Source organism: Petaurus breviceps, unplaced genomic scaffold (assembly GCF_028583685.1).
Source record: "Petaurus breviceps papuanus isolate PSGF00001 unplaced genomic scaffold, PetGlider_PUasm1.0 90849, whole genome shotgun sequence".
In the NCBI taxonomy this organism is placed as follows: Eukaryota; Metazoa; Chordata; class Mammalia; order Diprotodontia; family Petauridae; genus Petaurus; species Petaurus breviceps.
This window is the reverse complement of record NW_027187361.1, coordinates 18,636,924-18,649,149: the sequence shown is the minus strand read 5'-3', so window position 1 is coordinate 18,649,149 and position 12,226 is coordinate 18,636,924. Positions and strand designations below refer to the sequence as shown.

Genomic DNA, 12,226 nt, shown 5'->3' with positions numbered 1-12,226 from the left:
GGGCACTCTCTCCACCAACACAGAGCAGACATCATTGGGCTTAAGTAGATAGCCTACGGAAGCATCTGAGGCTAGAGAACGCACTACCTTGCAGATAACATAATAATGAATATCTTACACACCAGGGATGAATTCTGAACCTTTGTAAAATTGCAAAAAGAAATATTCTAAGTTCTTCAATCATTTTCCTAATGGAATCCTTTTGCATGCTGACATCAAGTACGTCCATTTATTATGCAAATTAAAGCACAGAAATATTTGTATTGATTTTTTTTTATTATCCAGATTCATCTGATGTCAAAGTCCACACTAGCAGATAGCATCATAACAAGTTTCAGGGCATCAAAATCATGCCAACATCACCACTTGGGGCTCAGTTATCAGAATACCTCTGCTGAAAACTGTTTTTATATTAAAAAAAAATCCATGCCCAGCCAAATATCTTACATATAGTCAGCCCTTGGCAATCAATTGATCAATTAATAGGCATATATTAAGTGTCTGCTATATGAATGGGGATATTAATAAATGCTAGACAGATGAATAAAGAATGAATGAGTGAGTGAATGAAATGTCTATGAAATTCTCCTAATTTTCAAGGTCAGATGATATATGTTGATACTAAACTAAGTTGATACTCTTTATCTATAATCTGAAATTTAAAAGGCAAGAAAATGATTAAATATGTCAGTAGAGCCTTTCTTACCTCCATTAAGACAAATAGGGCTGCAAAGAACAGGAGGGTGGCCCATTCCACTCTGTGTAGTATAATCTCAAAGTCGTGAATGTCAGCTAACACTAGTAACCAGATAGCCCCCAGAATCGCAATCCATCCTGAAAAATAAGTAAATGAAAAATAAGAAAATGTAAAAAATAAATTAAAAAAATAAGCTTAACCCTCAATGATTCTCAAACCAGAAAAGAATAATTTTCTATTTGTGGGTAATTGTTTTTAATAGGGGAGGGTAATCTGAAAACTAAAGTAAAAATGAGAAAGTAGGTAATTATCCAATTAAATTATTCAGGCCCTTTTGTGCTTGTTATTGGACAAGGGAGGTGCAAAAGATCACTAGTTTGGGCTATGTGGGGTGCCACTTAAATATTAAACCATGAAAAGATTATTTGAAATTTTTTTCTTTTAAAAAATAGACAGTTGTACATGTAATTTGATTCCAGTTTATTACATGTGTTTGCTTTCTTCCTCAGGAATATTACAGAGCACAATATTTTCATAATTTAGAAAACCGATGAAAATGAGTTTCCTCCAATGACAATTAGTCTATAACAATGAAAATTAGTATATCCAGTAGTGATTAGTATGTCCTATTAACTGTGTTCCATGGATTTGGAAGAAACATTGAAACCAATCTGTCTCTACGTAAAGCTCTACTCAATACCTACCCAGTTTTATTTCCATTCTCTAACAAACACTCTCTCCTCTAGTCAGGTTGATCTCCTCCCTGCTGGGACCATCACACTCAGCATTCCACCTTCCCTAATGCTAGTTCCTCCCCCTAGAATATCTTCCTTTTTCCACAAAGTATCCAAACTCTATCCATCCTTCAAGTCCCAGCTCAAGATGTGCCTCCTCCAGGAATTGTTGAGGTCTTCTCTAGTTATTTTGGCACACAGTGATCTCTCCCTCTTAACTAGATGCAGCATGGTATGGCAGAAAAGGTGCTGGGTTTAAACTCACTTGAGATATTTGCTACTTGTATGACGTTTTGCAAGTCATTCAAGCAAGGAAACTGAACTTCACTTTCTTCATCTATAAAATGAGAGGGTCAAATTAAATGCTCTCCAAGATCTCTTCCATTTCTAAATATATTATCCAATGACCCTATTGTACTTAGAACTATACAGTTAACACTTAATGGATTTCTATTTCATTTGTGTTACTTTTGTCCTACATCACATACAGTATAGGAGCAGAGACTATGTCTTCTTTTGCAAGAATTTAATTTAACTTAAAAAAAATTCAAAACTTGAACACCAAATAATTCCATATATACAGGAAGTACGTCTTATACTTCATGGTAGATAAGCAGCCTGGTATAATAGAAAGACTTGCAGTCAGAAGAAATGGGTTTTAATACTAAAACTTTCTAAAACTTATTCATTGTGTAACCTTGGACTTAATTAAGTTAATTTGCTGAACCTCTCTGAGTCTGTTTTCTCATTTGTAAAATCAGTCATAACACCATCACTCCTTGCCTCTCAGGGTAGCTAGGGAAATCTTCTGTAAACCTCAATATCCAGGCCCATATAGGAATGTGAGCTGTATTATTATTATCCTCCAAAGTACCTAGCTCAGAGCTGAGGCCCCAAATAGGTTATTTTTCTGTTTAGGGGAAAGGCACGGCAATTGGGGTTAAGTGACTTGCCCAAGGTCACAGGGCTAGTGTTTTTGTGTTGTGTCTGAGGCCAAATTTGAACTCAGGTCCTCCTGACTCCATGGTTGGTGCTCTATTCACTGTGCCACCAAGCCACCCCCCCCCCAAATAGGTTCTTAATAAATACTGACTAATTGGTTAATTCCAAAGAGTGATATTAACTTCTTTTTTTTTTTTAATAAAAGGAAGCTAGGTTGTATAATGCAGTGGAAGGGACATGTAATTTGGAGTCACAGGACCCAAGTTCTAATGCAGGCTCTTTCATCTACTACTTGTATGGCCTTGAGGATGTTAAGGATTGAACTAGATGGTTTAGAGGGTCTCTTCTAGGTCTAGATCAGTAGTGCTTCACCTGGGGGTCCTTGAATTTTTAAAAACATTTTGGTAACTGTATTTCAATATAATTTGTTTCCTTTGTAATCCTGGGTGTTTGAAGCAGTTTAGAAACATTATTTTGACAAGGGGGTCCATGAGTTACACTCGACCGCTTAAGTGGCCCATGAGACAAAATGATTGAGAACCCCAATCTCGCAGTTCATTCGCCATGTTCACTGCCCTGCCTCAATTCCTGGTACATTATCAGTGCCTAGGAAACTATCTTCTTCCCCTCTCCCTCTGCCCCCCCCTCTCTCTCTCTTTCTCTCTCTCCCCCTCTCTTTCTCTCTCTCTTCCTCCCTCCCTCTCTCTTTCTCTCCCTCCCTCTCTTTTTCCTTCCTTCCTTCCCCCCTCCCCATTTCTCTGTCTGTCTTATCAATATGGCCTAAGCCATTACTCAGCAGTAAGTACATTAATCTGTAAAATAAGAGAGCTGGACCAGATAGTTTCTAAGGTCCCTACCAGCTCATATATCTAAGATCCCAATGATTATACAATGAGTTGCTAGGTGGTGAATAGAGTGCTGGGCCTGGAGTATCTTCCTGAATTCAGATATGACCTCAAGACACTTACTAGCTGTGTGGCCCTGGGCAAGTTATTTAACCCTGTTTGCCATTTTCCTCATCTGGAGAATGAACTAGAGAAGAAAAAGGGAAGCTACTGCAGTAATCATTGCAAAAACAAACAAAGCAAAACCCAGATGGGGTCATGAAGAGCTGGAAATAAGTGAAAAATCACTAAACATGATTATATGATACTTCTTGATAATGATGTTTGCTTTGTCCCTTTGCGATTAATAAGTTTGTCCTAATATCTGATGAGGTAGGTTTTTTTTTTCTAAAATAAATAAGAAAATAATCTCAGATGCTATCTTTTGGGATTCTGAAAAACACAAAATATTGTCTCAATTTTAAGGACACTTTAGCATTCATAAATCTATCTATCATATATGTAGATATATATATGTATGTGCACACACATATATTACATATAATAGTTAAAAGAATTAGTAATAATTTTTATAAGAACTCAAGCTATGAAAGTTTTATTCTAAAACTCAGTTCTCTATATTCTATTTGTTCTACCATTTTGGGATGCCTTTATTTCCCTAGACAGAGAACATCTTCTAACCTTAAGTCAGACACAAAGCACTTTACAAATGCCACTTGAATTCCCATAACTTCAAACCCTATATTCAAACTGTTTTGTCTTCCCACCTAAGCTCTCAACAACAGTCAGCAAATCAATGAAGTCTTATTTTTTTTCCTCATACAAGCTGCAGTTTTTCCTTTCATTTCAGGTCTAGAACCTGATGCTGGCTTTCTGCTGACATATCAGCCACAGAGGGTCTGCTCCTTTCACAGAAGAGCAAAAGAAGGACTTGCTTTAGACATGTACCTGGTAATAATCCCTCTAGCTTTTATCATGGACTGCACATTCTGGGCTCACTTGACTCCTTAATAACATTGCGGGGGAAAAGAGTAAGTGGTGTCAGTGAGACTGTAGGTGTTAACATCGCAATTTCCAGCCTCACACTCTATTTCAATTTCTTCACTGAATCGTTGGGTTTTTCAGTTTAATATACCACTTATTACTCTTCTTAGAAGGAAGAAAAATGGCCTCTGCAAAAAGAGACAGACAAAGACCAAAATAGCCTTCAAAATTGCAGGCACCTCAAAACGATATCCAGAGAATTCTACTTATTGGATGCTGTTCCCATCAAAGTATTACCCATTTAACCATGATGCCTTCATCAGCAGCTCTTCTACCCTCAAGGGGAAACTGTGACAAATAATCACATCTTTCTTCATCTATATTTCCAATGGGCCCCAGTTTGAATAAAGAACAGAGGGCTAGACATGGGCCTCCAAAAGCATAGGGAGTGTGAAAATGAATTGAAAAATAGAGCACAATGGTTAAGGTTTTGGGCTTCACCATATGTCAAAAAAGAGAGAAAACTTTTTTTTTAAATATCTATTAATTGAAACCAGCTCCAAAATATTTCTTACTTTTAAAGCTGCAGTCCCAGAATTGTATAATACAATTTGCTCAGACTCACAGATGTAGAAAAGACCTCAGAGTCCATGCCAATTTCTCACTTGAAACAAGAATCCCTTCTTCAGAGTTTCTGATAGTTGGCTATTCACCTCATGCTGGAAGACCTCTTGATAGGAAGCAGAGAAACTCAAAAGGCACATCTTTCAAATTTTTGAACAGCTCTAACTTTTGAAAAGGGCAGCTAGGTGGCACAGCACTGCACCTGAAATCAGAAGGCTCATCTTCCTAAGTTCAGATTTGACCTCAGACACTTACTAACTGTGTGACCCTGGACAAGTCACTTAACCTTGTTTGCCTTAACTTCTCATCTGTAAAATGAAGTGGAGAAAGAAATGGCAAACCATTCCAGTATCTTTGCCAAGAAAACCCAAAATGGGGTCGCAAAGAGTCCAACATGACTAAAAGAAAGATGACTAAACAACAATAAAATTTTGAAAAGTTGTAGAACCAAATTCTACTACCCTGATCTCTTCAAACTCTAGCCTACCCACTTCCAATGCACATGAATCTAAATATTCTTTCGCATATCAGTTTTTATACACTTATAGATAATGATTATGTCTTCCTCACCCACAACCTACTACCAACTCAAGTCAATATCTACACAGCCAGTATTCCCAATACTCTCAGCTTGAAGGATTCTTCAGTTTGTAATTGTGGGTCATCTGCCTACTAATAATTCCTCAAAGACTAAAGCAGAACAACTTAATTAGATGATACAGCCAACCTTCTGATCCTGAGCCTCTCTGTACTTAGCTAGACTGGCCCCAGACAAGGGATTAACTTCCATCTCTAAACCCACATTAAAAACTTTTCCAGGGGTGGCTAGGTGGTGCAGTGAATAGAGCATTGGCCCTGGAATCAGGAAGACCTCAGTTCAAATCCAGCCTCAGACACTTAACAGAAAACTAGCCGTGTGACTTTGGACAAATCACTTAACCCCAACTGCCCTACCGTCCCCCCTCCAAAAAGAAAAAAAAAACTCTTCCAGGTTGGTCATTGCTGTTTTTCAGTCATTCAATTTTGTCCAACTCTTCATGACTCCATGGAGCATGGTCTTCCAATACTATCCCTGGGATTTTCTTGACCAAATACTGGAATGACCTGCCATTTCCTTCTGCAAATCATTTTAAAGGTAAAGACATTGAGGCAAACAGGATTAGGTGACTTTCCCAGGGTCACACAGCTAGCAAGTGTCTGAGATCAGATTTGAATTCAGGAAGGTGAGTCTTCCTGACTCTTGGTCTGGCACTCTATCCACTGCACCACCTATGAGCTCACCCTTAAAGAATACAACGGACGAATGAGCACAGGGAGCCCATTTCTGAAATGGAGGTTGGTCCACACAAAGGCATAAAAACAGGAGATGGAGGACTGATTTCAGGGATCGGTAAGTCGGTCAGTTTGGCTAAAATGTAGGGTACATGATGGGGAAAATGTGTGGAAACGAAGACTGGAGCCAGATTGTGAAAGGTTTTCAATGCCATATTGAGAAATTTGTATTTCTTAGAGGCAAAAGGAAGCTACTAAGAGTTATTTAAAAAGTGAGTAAATAGCCAAATTTGTGCTTTAGGATTATGTGAAGAATGGAGGTGCTGGCAGGAGGGAGATCCATGATAAAGCTAATGCATTAGAATAGAATTGAGGTGATGAGAAAATGAGCCAGCATGGTCCTTCTGTGAATAGAGAAAAGGGGAAAGGTCCAAGAGATGTTTGGGAGAGATTATCCAGGAGATGTAACCATTGGTGGCAAATGATAGAGAGAAGTCAAGAAGGACTGAAAAGAGGCCATTGGGTTTGTCAAGGAAAAATCACTGACAAATAGAGAGAACAGCTTTGGGTTTTGTTTGGTTGTTTGTTTTTTAAAAGGCCAGAAGCCAGATTGAAGATGGTTGAGAAGCAAAATAAATAAAAATAATGCAGTTAAAATCATAAGGGAAATAGGTAAGTGGGGAAAAATATTTGCAGCAATTATTTTTTCTGAAAACGGCTTCTATCCAAAATACATAAGGAATTTTTAAGAGCAAAAGTTGTTCACCTACTAATAAATGGTCAGACGAGATGAACAGGCAGTTTTCAAAGGAGGAAACTCATATTATCGATAGCCATATGAAAAATGCTCCAAATATCAAATACTTAGAGAAATACAAGTTAAATCAACTCTGAGGTTGCATTTCATACACATCAGATTAAAAATAATGACAAAAAAGGAGAATGACAAGTGTTGGACAAATTGCAGAAAAATAGGCACAATAATGTTGGTGGAGCTGAAACTTGGTTTAGTCATGCTGAAAAGCAATTTGAAACTGTGGCCCAAAAGTCATTAAACTGTACACAGCCTTTGCCCCAGCCATACCACTACTAGCTAGACCTATACCCAAAAGAATTTTTTTTAATGAAGAAAATAATACATATGTATTAAACTATTTATAGCAACCCTTTTTGTAATGGAAAAGAGCTAGATACTTAAAGGGTGCTCACCAAATGGGGAATAACCAAATAAGTTAAGGAATATTAATATAATTAAATAATATTGTGGTATAAAAAATTATAACATGGACAGTTTCAGAGAAAACTAAGACCTCTTTGAATTGAAGCAGAGTGAAATAAGTAGAGTCAGGGGACCAATTTAAACTTTTACAACAACATTATTAAGAAAAAAATTTTGAAAGACTTAACTCTGATAAATGAAATAATAAACCCTTATTCCAAAGGACCAATGAAGACGCATGCTACTAATCTCCTGATAAGTGATTAATTCAAGATGCACAATGAAACCTTTATTTTTGTACATGGTCCATAGGGGAATTTGCTTTGTTTAACTATTCATATCTTAATACAAACTTTTTCTTTTTGCTGTTCAATTTGGGGGAGAGGAAGGATGGAGAAAAATAGGTGCTTATTAATTTAAAAAATTCAATTTGAAAAAATTTTAAAGGAAAAAAGAATGAGAGAAGTGGAATAAGTAAGAGTAGAGAGACTTTTCAAGGAGTTTGTAAAAATAAGGAGAAATATAGAATAATAGCTTAAAGAGATGATGGTATGATGGTATTTTTTATAAAGGATGACCTATCCATACTATGTACAGTAGGGAAATGAATAAGGAAATATGTAAAATTAGGAAAAGAAAGACAAGAGTTGATCAAACCTACAAAGTCTTTACTTTTTTTTCAACATTCACTTTTATAAAATTTCGAATTCCAAAATTTTTCTCCCTCCCTGTAATGGGAAAGTTGATTTATGTTGTTGCCATCTTTCTAAAATTGTTTTGTGTAAGATCTTCCCTGCCCCCTAGGCCCTTTGATAGGCTTAAGTGCCCCTGGAGCCTGTGGTGGGAGGCTTGTTTTTTAGAAGATATTTGTGATTGGGCCGTGGGTCAAGAGGGTTGTTACATTATTTGAGGCTGGAGAAGGCTATATATACCTTGATGTAAGGCTTTGTTTTGGGGCTCGCTTTGAGAAGTGTTGTGTGATTTGGCCAGATGAGACTCTGGGCAGCCATTGAGAGCCCCCCCGGCTTTGAAAACCCAGATGCTGATGCTTCCCTCTCTGGTAACTGACTAGGTATGGATGCAATGGTTGGACAGTTGGAGGCCTGTCTGCTTGAAATGTTTCTATGTCTTCTTGTAATTTCTGCTTGTAATCTCTGTATACTCTGAAGTTCAGGTTGCTGACTTTTCCCCCTGAACTAGGTAAATGATATGTTTGATTGATTAAAGCAAGATTGTTAACCAATTTTGAGTTGCTTTCCTTTAGAAAAGCAGATCTAGGAACATGTGTTGGCAGCCACCCTAGGTATTCTGGGGTGCTTGCTGTTACACTCCCTCCCATCTTCTCCCCCCTACCCAAGACAGCAAGTAATCTGATATAGGCTATGTAAGTGCAATTATATTAAACATTAGTCATTCCATTCCACATTAATCATGATGTGAAAGAAAAATTAGAACAAAAGGGAAAAACTATGAGAAAAAAAATATTTTAAAGGTGAAAACAGTATGCTTCAATCTATACTTACTCTATGTTTCTCTGAATGTGGATAGCATTTCCCATCATGATACTTTTGGAACTGTCTTTGTAGACAATTTGTCATTGTCTTGCTGAGAAGAGTCAAGTCTATCAAAGTTAGTCAATGCAAAATGTGGCTGTAATTGTGTACAATGTTCTCCTGGTTCTGCTCACTTCGCTCAGCATCAGCTCATGTAAGTCTTTGCAGGCTTTTCTGAAATTTGCCTGCTCATCATTTCTTACACATTCCATTCCATTACATTCATATATCACAACTTATTCAGTTATTCCCCAACTGATGGACATCCTCTCAAATTCCAATCCTTTACCACCACAAAAAGGGCTGCTCTACAAAGAATTGTTTACCTGTCAGATTTATGGAGAAGGAAAGATTTTATGACCAAACAAGAATTAGAGAGCATTATAAAATGCAAAATGGAAAATTTTGATTATATTAAATTGAAAAGTTTCTATATGAATAAAGGCAATGTAATCAAGATTAAGAGGGAAGTGGAAAATTGGGAAAGAATTTTTACAGCCAGTGTCTCTGATAAAGGCCTCATTTCTAAAATATACAGAGAAATGACTCAAATTTGTAAGGACACAAGTCATTCCCCAATTGATAAATGGTCAAAGAATATGAACAGGCAGTTTTCAGAGGAAGAAGTTAAAGATATCTATAAGCATATGAAAATGCTCTAAATCACTATTGATTAGAAAAATGCAAATCACAACAATTCTTGTTGTAAGGTAACCCAAATCACATGCCACCTGATTTGGAGCCCACCATTAAGCTACCATTGAGCCCCTTTATATTTGTCTTTGTCTGTATCCTAAATCCTGTAACTGCTTGTAACAGCTTAAGGTATAGTCCTGGGTAAAGTGAATCACCCATGGCATAGTCCCCTGATCCCTTATCTTTCCCCTAAGTTAGTATTTCCCTAAGTCATTAAGCCTTGAAGCAGCACTTTGTATAAGGATTATGGTGCAATTCTGTATAGAGGTCATGGGGCAAGTCTATCCCATGCAAGAGACCACCCTGTTCTGGGATGCTGACCCAGTGGGGTCCTCCACCCAGAGTGCTGACCAAGCAGGGTCCCCCACACCCTTCACCCAGAACATGTCCCTGACCTGTCCCATGACCCCAGCCTGTTCAGGGAATTCCACCACCCCACCCCACCCTGTGCCCTCTACCCTGTACCCTCTACCCTGTTTTAGGAGGGACCCCTATCAGGAGGAAGGTCACAACCTTGTACCCTTGCTCCATGTTTCCCAAATTAGCCCTGAGCTATAGATTCAACCAATGGCTGTTCTTGGCTTCTGTATGCCATTGCTTATGCTAGCTCCCCTCCCCAATTGTGGTTTTTGCCCTTATAAGCATTGCCTGTACCTCTATTAGGGGCTGCCAGATTTGAGTGCATACTCCAGGCAGTCAAGAGCTTAATCAATAAATCCACATCTAAATTTATCTAAAACCCAGATCTCAGTTTCGCTGTTATTCTCTTCATAACATTCTGAGGTAGCACATTTCACCTGTCAGATTGCCTAAGATGACAATACAGGAAAATGATAAATGCTGGAGAATATGGGGAAAAATTGGAACACTGATGCAATGTTGGGGAGTTGTGAACTTATTCAACCATTCTGGAGAGCAATCTGGAACTATGCCCAAAGGGCTATAAAAATGTGCATACCCTTTGACCCAGCAATACCACTTCTAGGGATGTATCCTAAAGAGACCACAGAAGTAGGGAAAGGACCCATATGTACAAAAATATTTCTAGCAGCTTTTTTTGTGGCGGCAAAGAATTGGACATCAAAGGAATGCTCATCAATTGGGGAATGGCTGAACAAGTTGTGGTATATAAATGTAATGGAATACTATTGTGCTATAAGAAAAGAGGAGCAGACGGACTTCATAATAACCTGGAGAGACTTGTATAAACTGATGTTGAGTGAGAAGAGCAGAACCAGGAGAATTTTGTACACAACTACAGACACAATGTATGTGTGATGACTAACTTTAATAGACTGGGCTCCTCTCAGCAATGAAGGTTATAAGACAACTCCCAAAGACTCATGATGGACAGAGATGTCCACATCCAGAGAAAGAGCTACAGAGTCTGAAAGCAGACTGAAGCAAACTGCTTGCTCTCTCTTTTTCTTGTTTTGTTTTGTTTCCTCTTTCTCATTGTCACTCCATTGGTTATAATCCTTCTTTACAACCTGACTAATCTTTAATGTGAAGGTATTTGTAGATTTGATTGCATGCTGCCATGGTGGGAAAGGAGAGAGAGGGGGAGAAAATTTGAAACTCAAGGAATTGTAGAACTGAATATTGTAAACTAAAATTAAATAAATATATATTTTTTTAAAAAGAGCTGCTCTGTATATTTTTGTACATGTGGGTCCTTTCCCCTTTTTTGTGATCTCTTCGGGATACAGACCCAGAAATGGTATTGCTAGTTCAAAGTGTTTGCACAGTTTTATAGCACTCTGGGCATAGTTCCAAATTGCTCTCCAGAATGGTTGGATCAATTCACAATTCTACCAACGATGCATTAGTGTTCCAGTTTTCCCACGTCTTTTCCAACATTGTCATTTTCCTTTTCTGTCATGTTAGCCAATCTGGCAGGTATGATGTAATACACCACAGTTGTTTTTTTTTTAATTTCCAATTTTTATTTCTCTAATCAATGTGATTTAGAGCATTTTTTCATATAACTATAGACAGCTTTAATTTCTTCATCTGAAAACTACCTGTTCATATCCTTTGACTATCAATTAGGGAATGACTTGTCTTCTTATAAATTTGACTCAGTTCTCAATATATTTTAGAAATGAGGCCTTTATCAGAAATACTAGCAGTAAAAATTGTTTCCCAGCTTTCTGCTTTCCTTCTAATTTTGGTTGCATTGACTTTGTTTGTACAAAACCTTTTTAATTTAATGCAATCAAAATTATCCATTTTGCATTTCATAATGCCCTCTATCTCTTGTTTGGCTATAAATTCTTCTATTCTCCATAGATCTGACAGGTAAACTATTCCCTGCTCTCCTAATTTGCTTATGTTATTGTTCTTTATGTCTAAATTCTGTACCCATATGGACTTTATCTTGGTATATGATATAAGATGTTGCTCCATGCCTAGTTTCTGTCATACTATTTTCCAGTTTCTCCAGTAATTTTTGTCAAATAATGAATTCTTTTTTTTTTGGTAGTGGAGAAGGCAGGGCAATGGAGGTTAAGTGACTTGCCCAAGGTCACACCGCTAGTAAGTGTGTCAATAGTTTGAAGCTGGATTTGAACTTGAGTCCTCCTGACTCCAGGTGCAGCGCTCTATTCACTGTGCCACCTAGCTGCCCCCAAAAAGTGAATTCTTATCCCAGAAGCTGG

The 12,226-nt window shown here is 37.7% G+C and overlaps 1 protein-coding gene across 1 annotated transcript in view; it reads right to left on the bottom strand.

Moving 5' to 3' along the window:
* Positions 1 to 12,226, bottom strand: part of OCA2 (OCA2 melanosomal transmembrane protein) — a 539,713-nt gene that overhangs the window by 256,594 nt on the left and 270,893 nt on the right. The window contains exon 19 of the mRNA XM_069073057.1: positions 707 to 834. Coding sequence (XP_068929158.1) covers positions 707 to 834 — 128 coding nt within the window. The remainder of the gene's footprint in view (positions 1 to 706; positions 835 to 12,226) is intronic.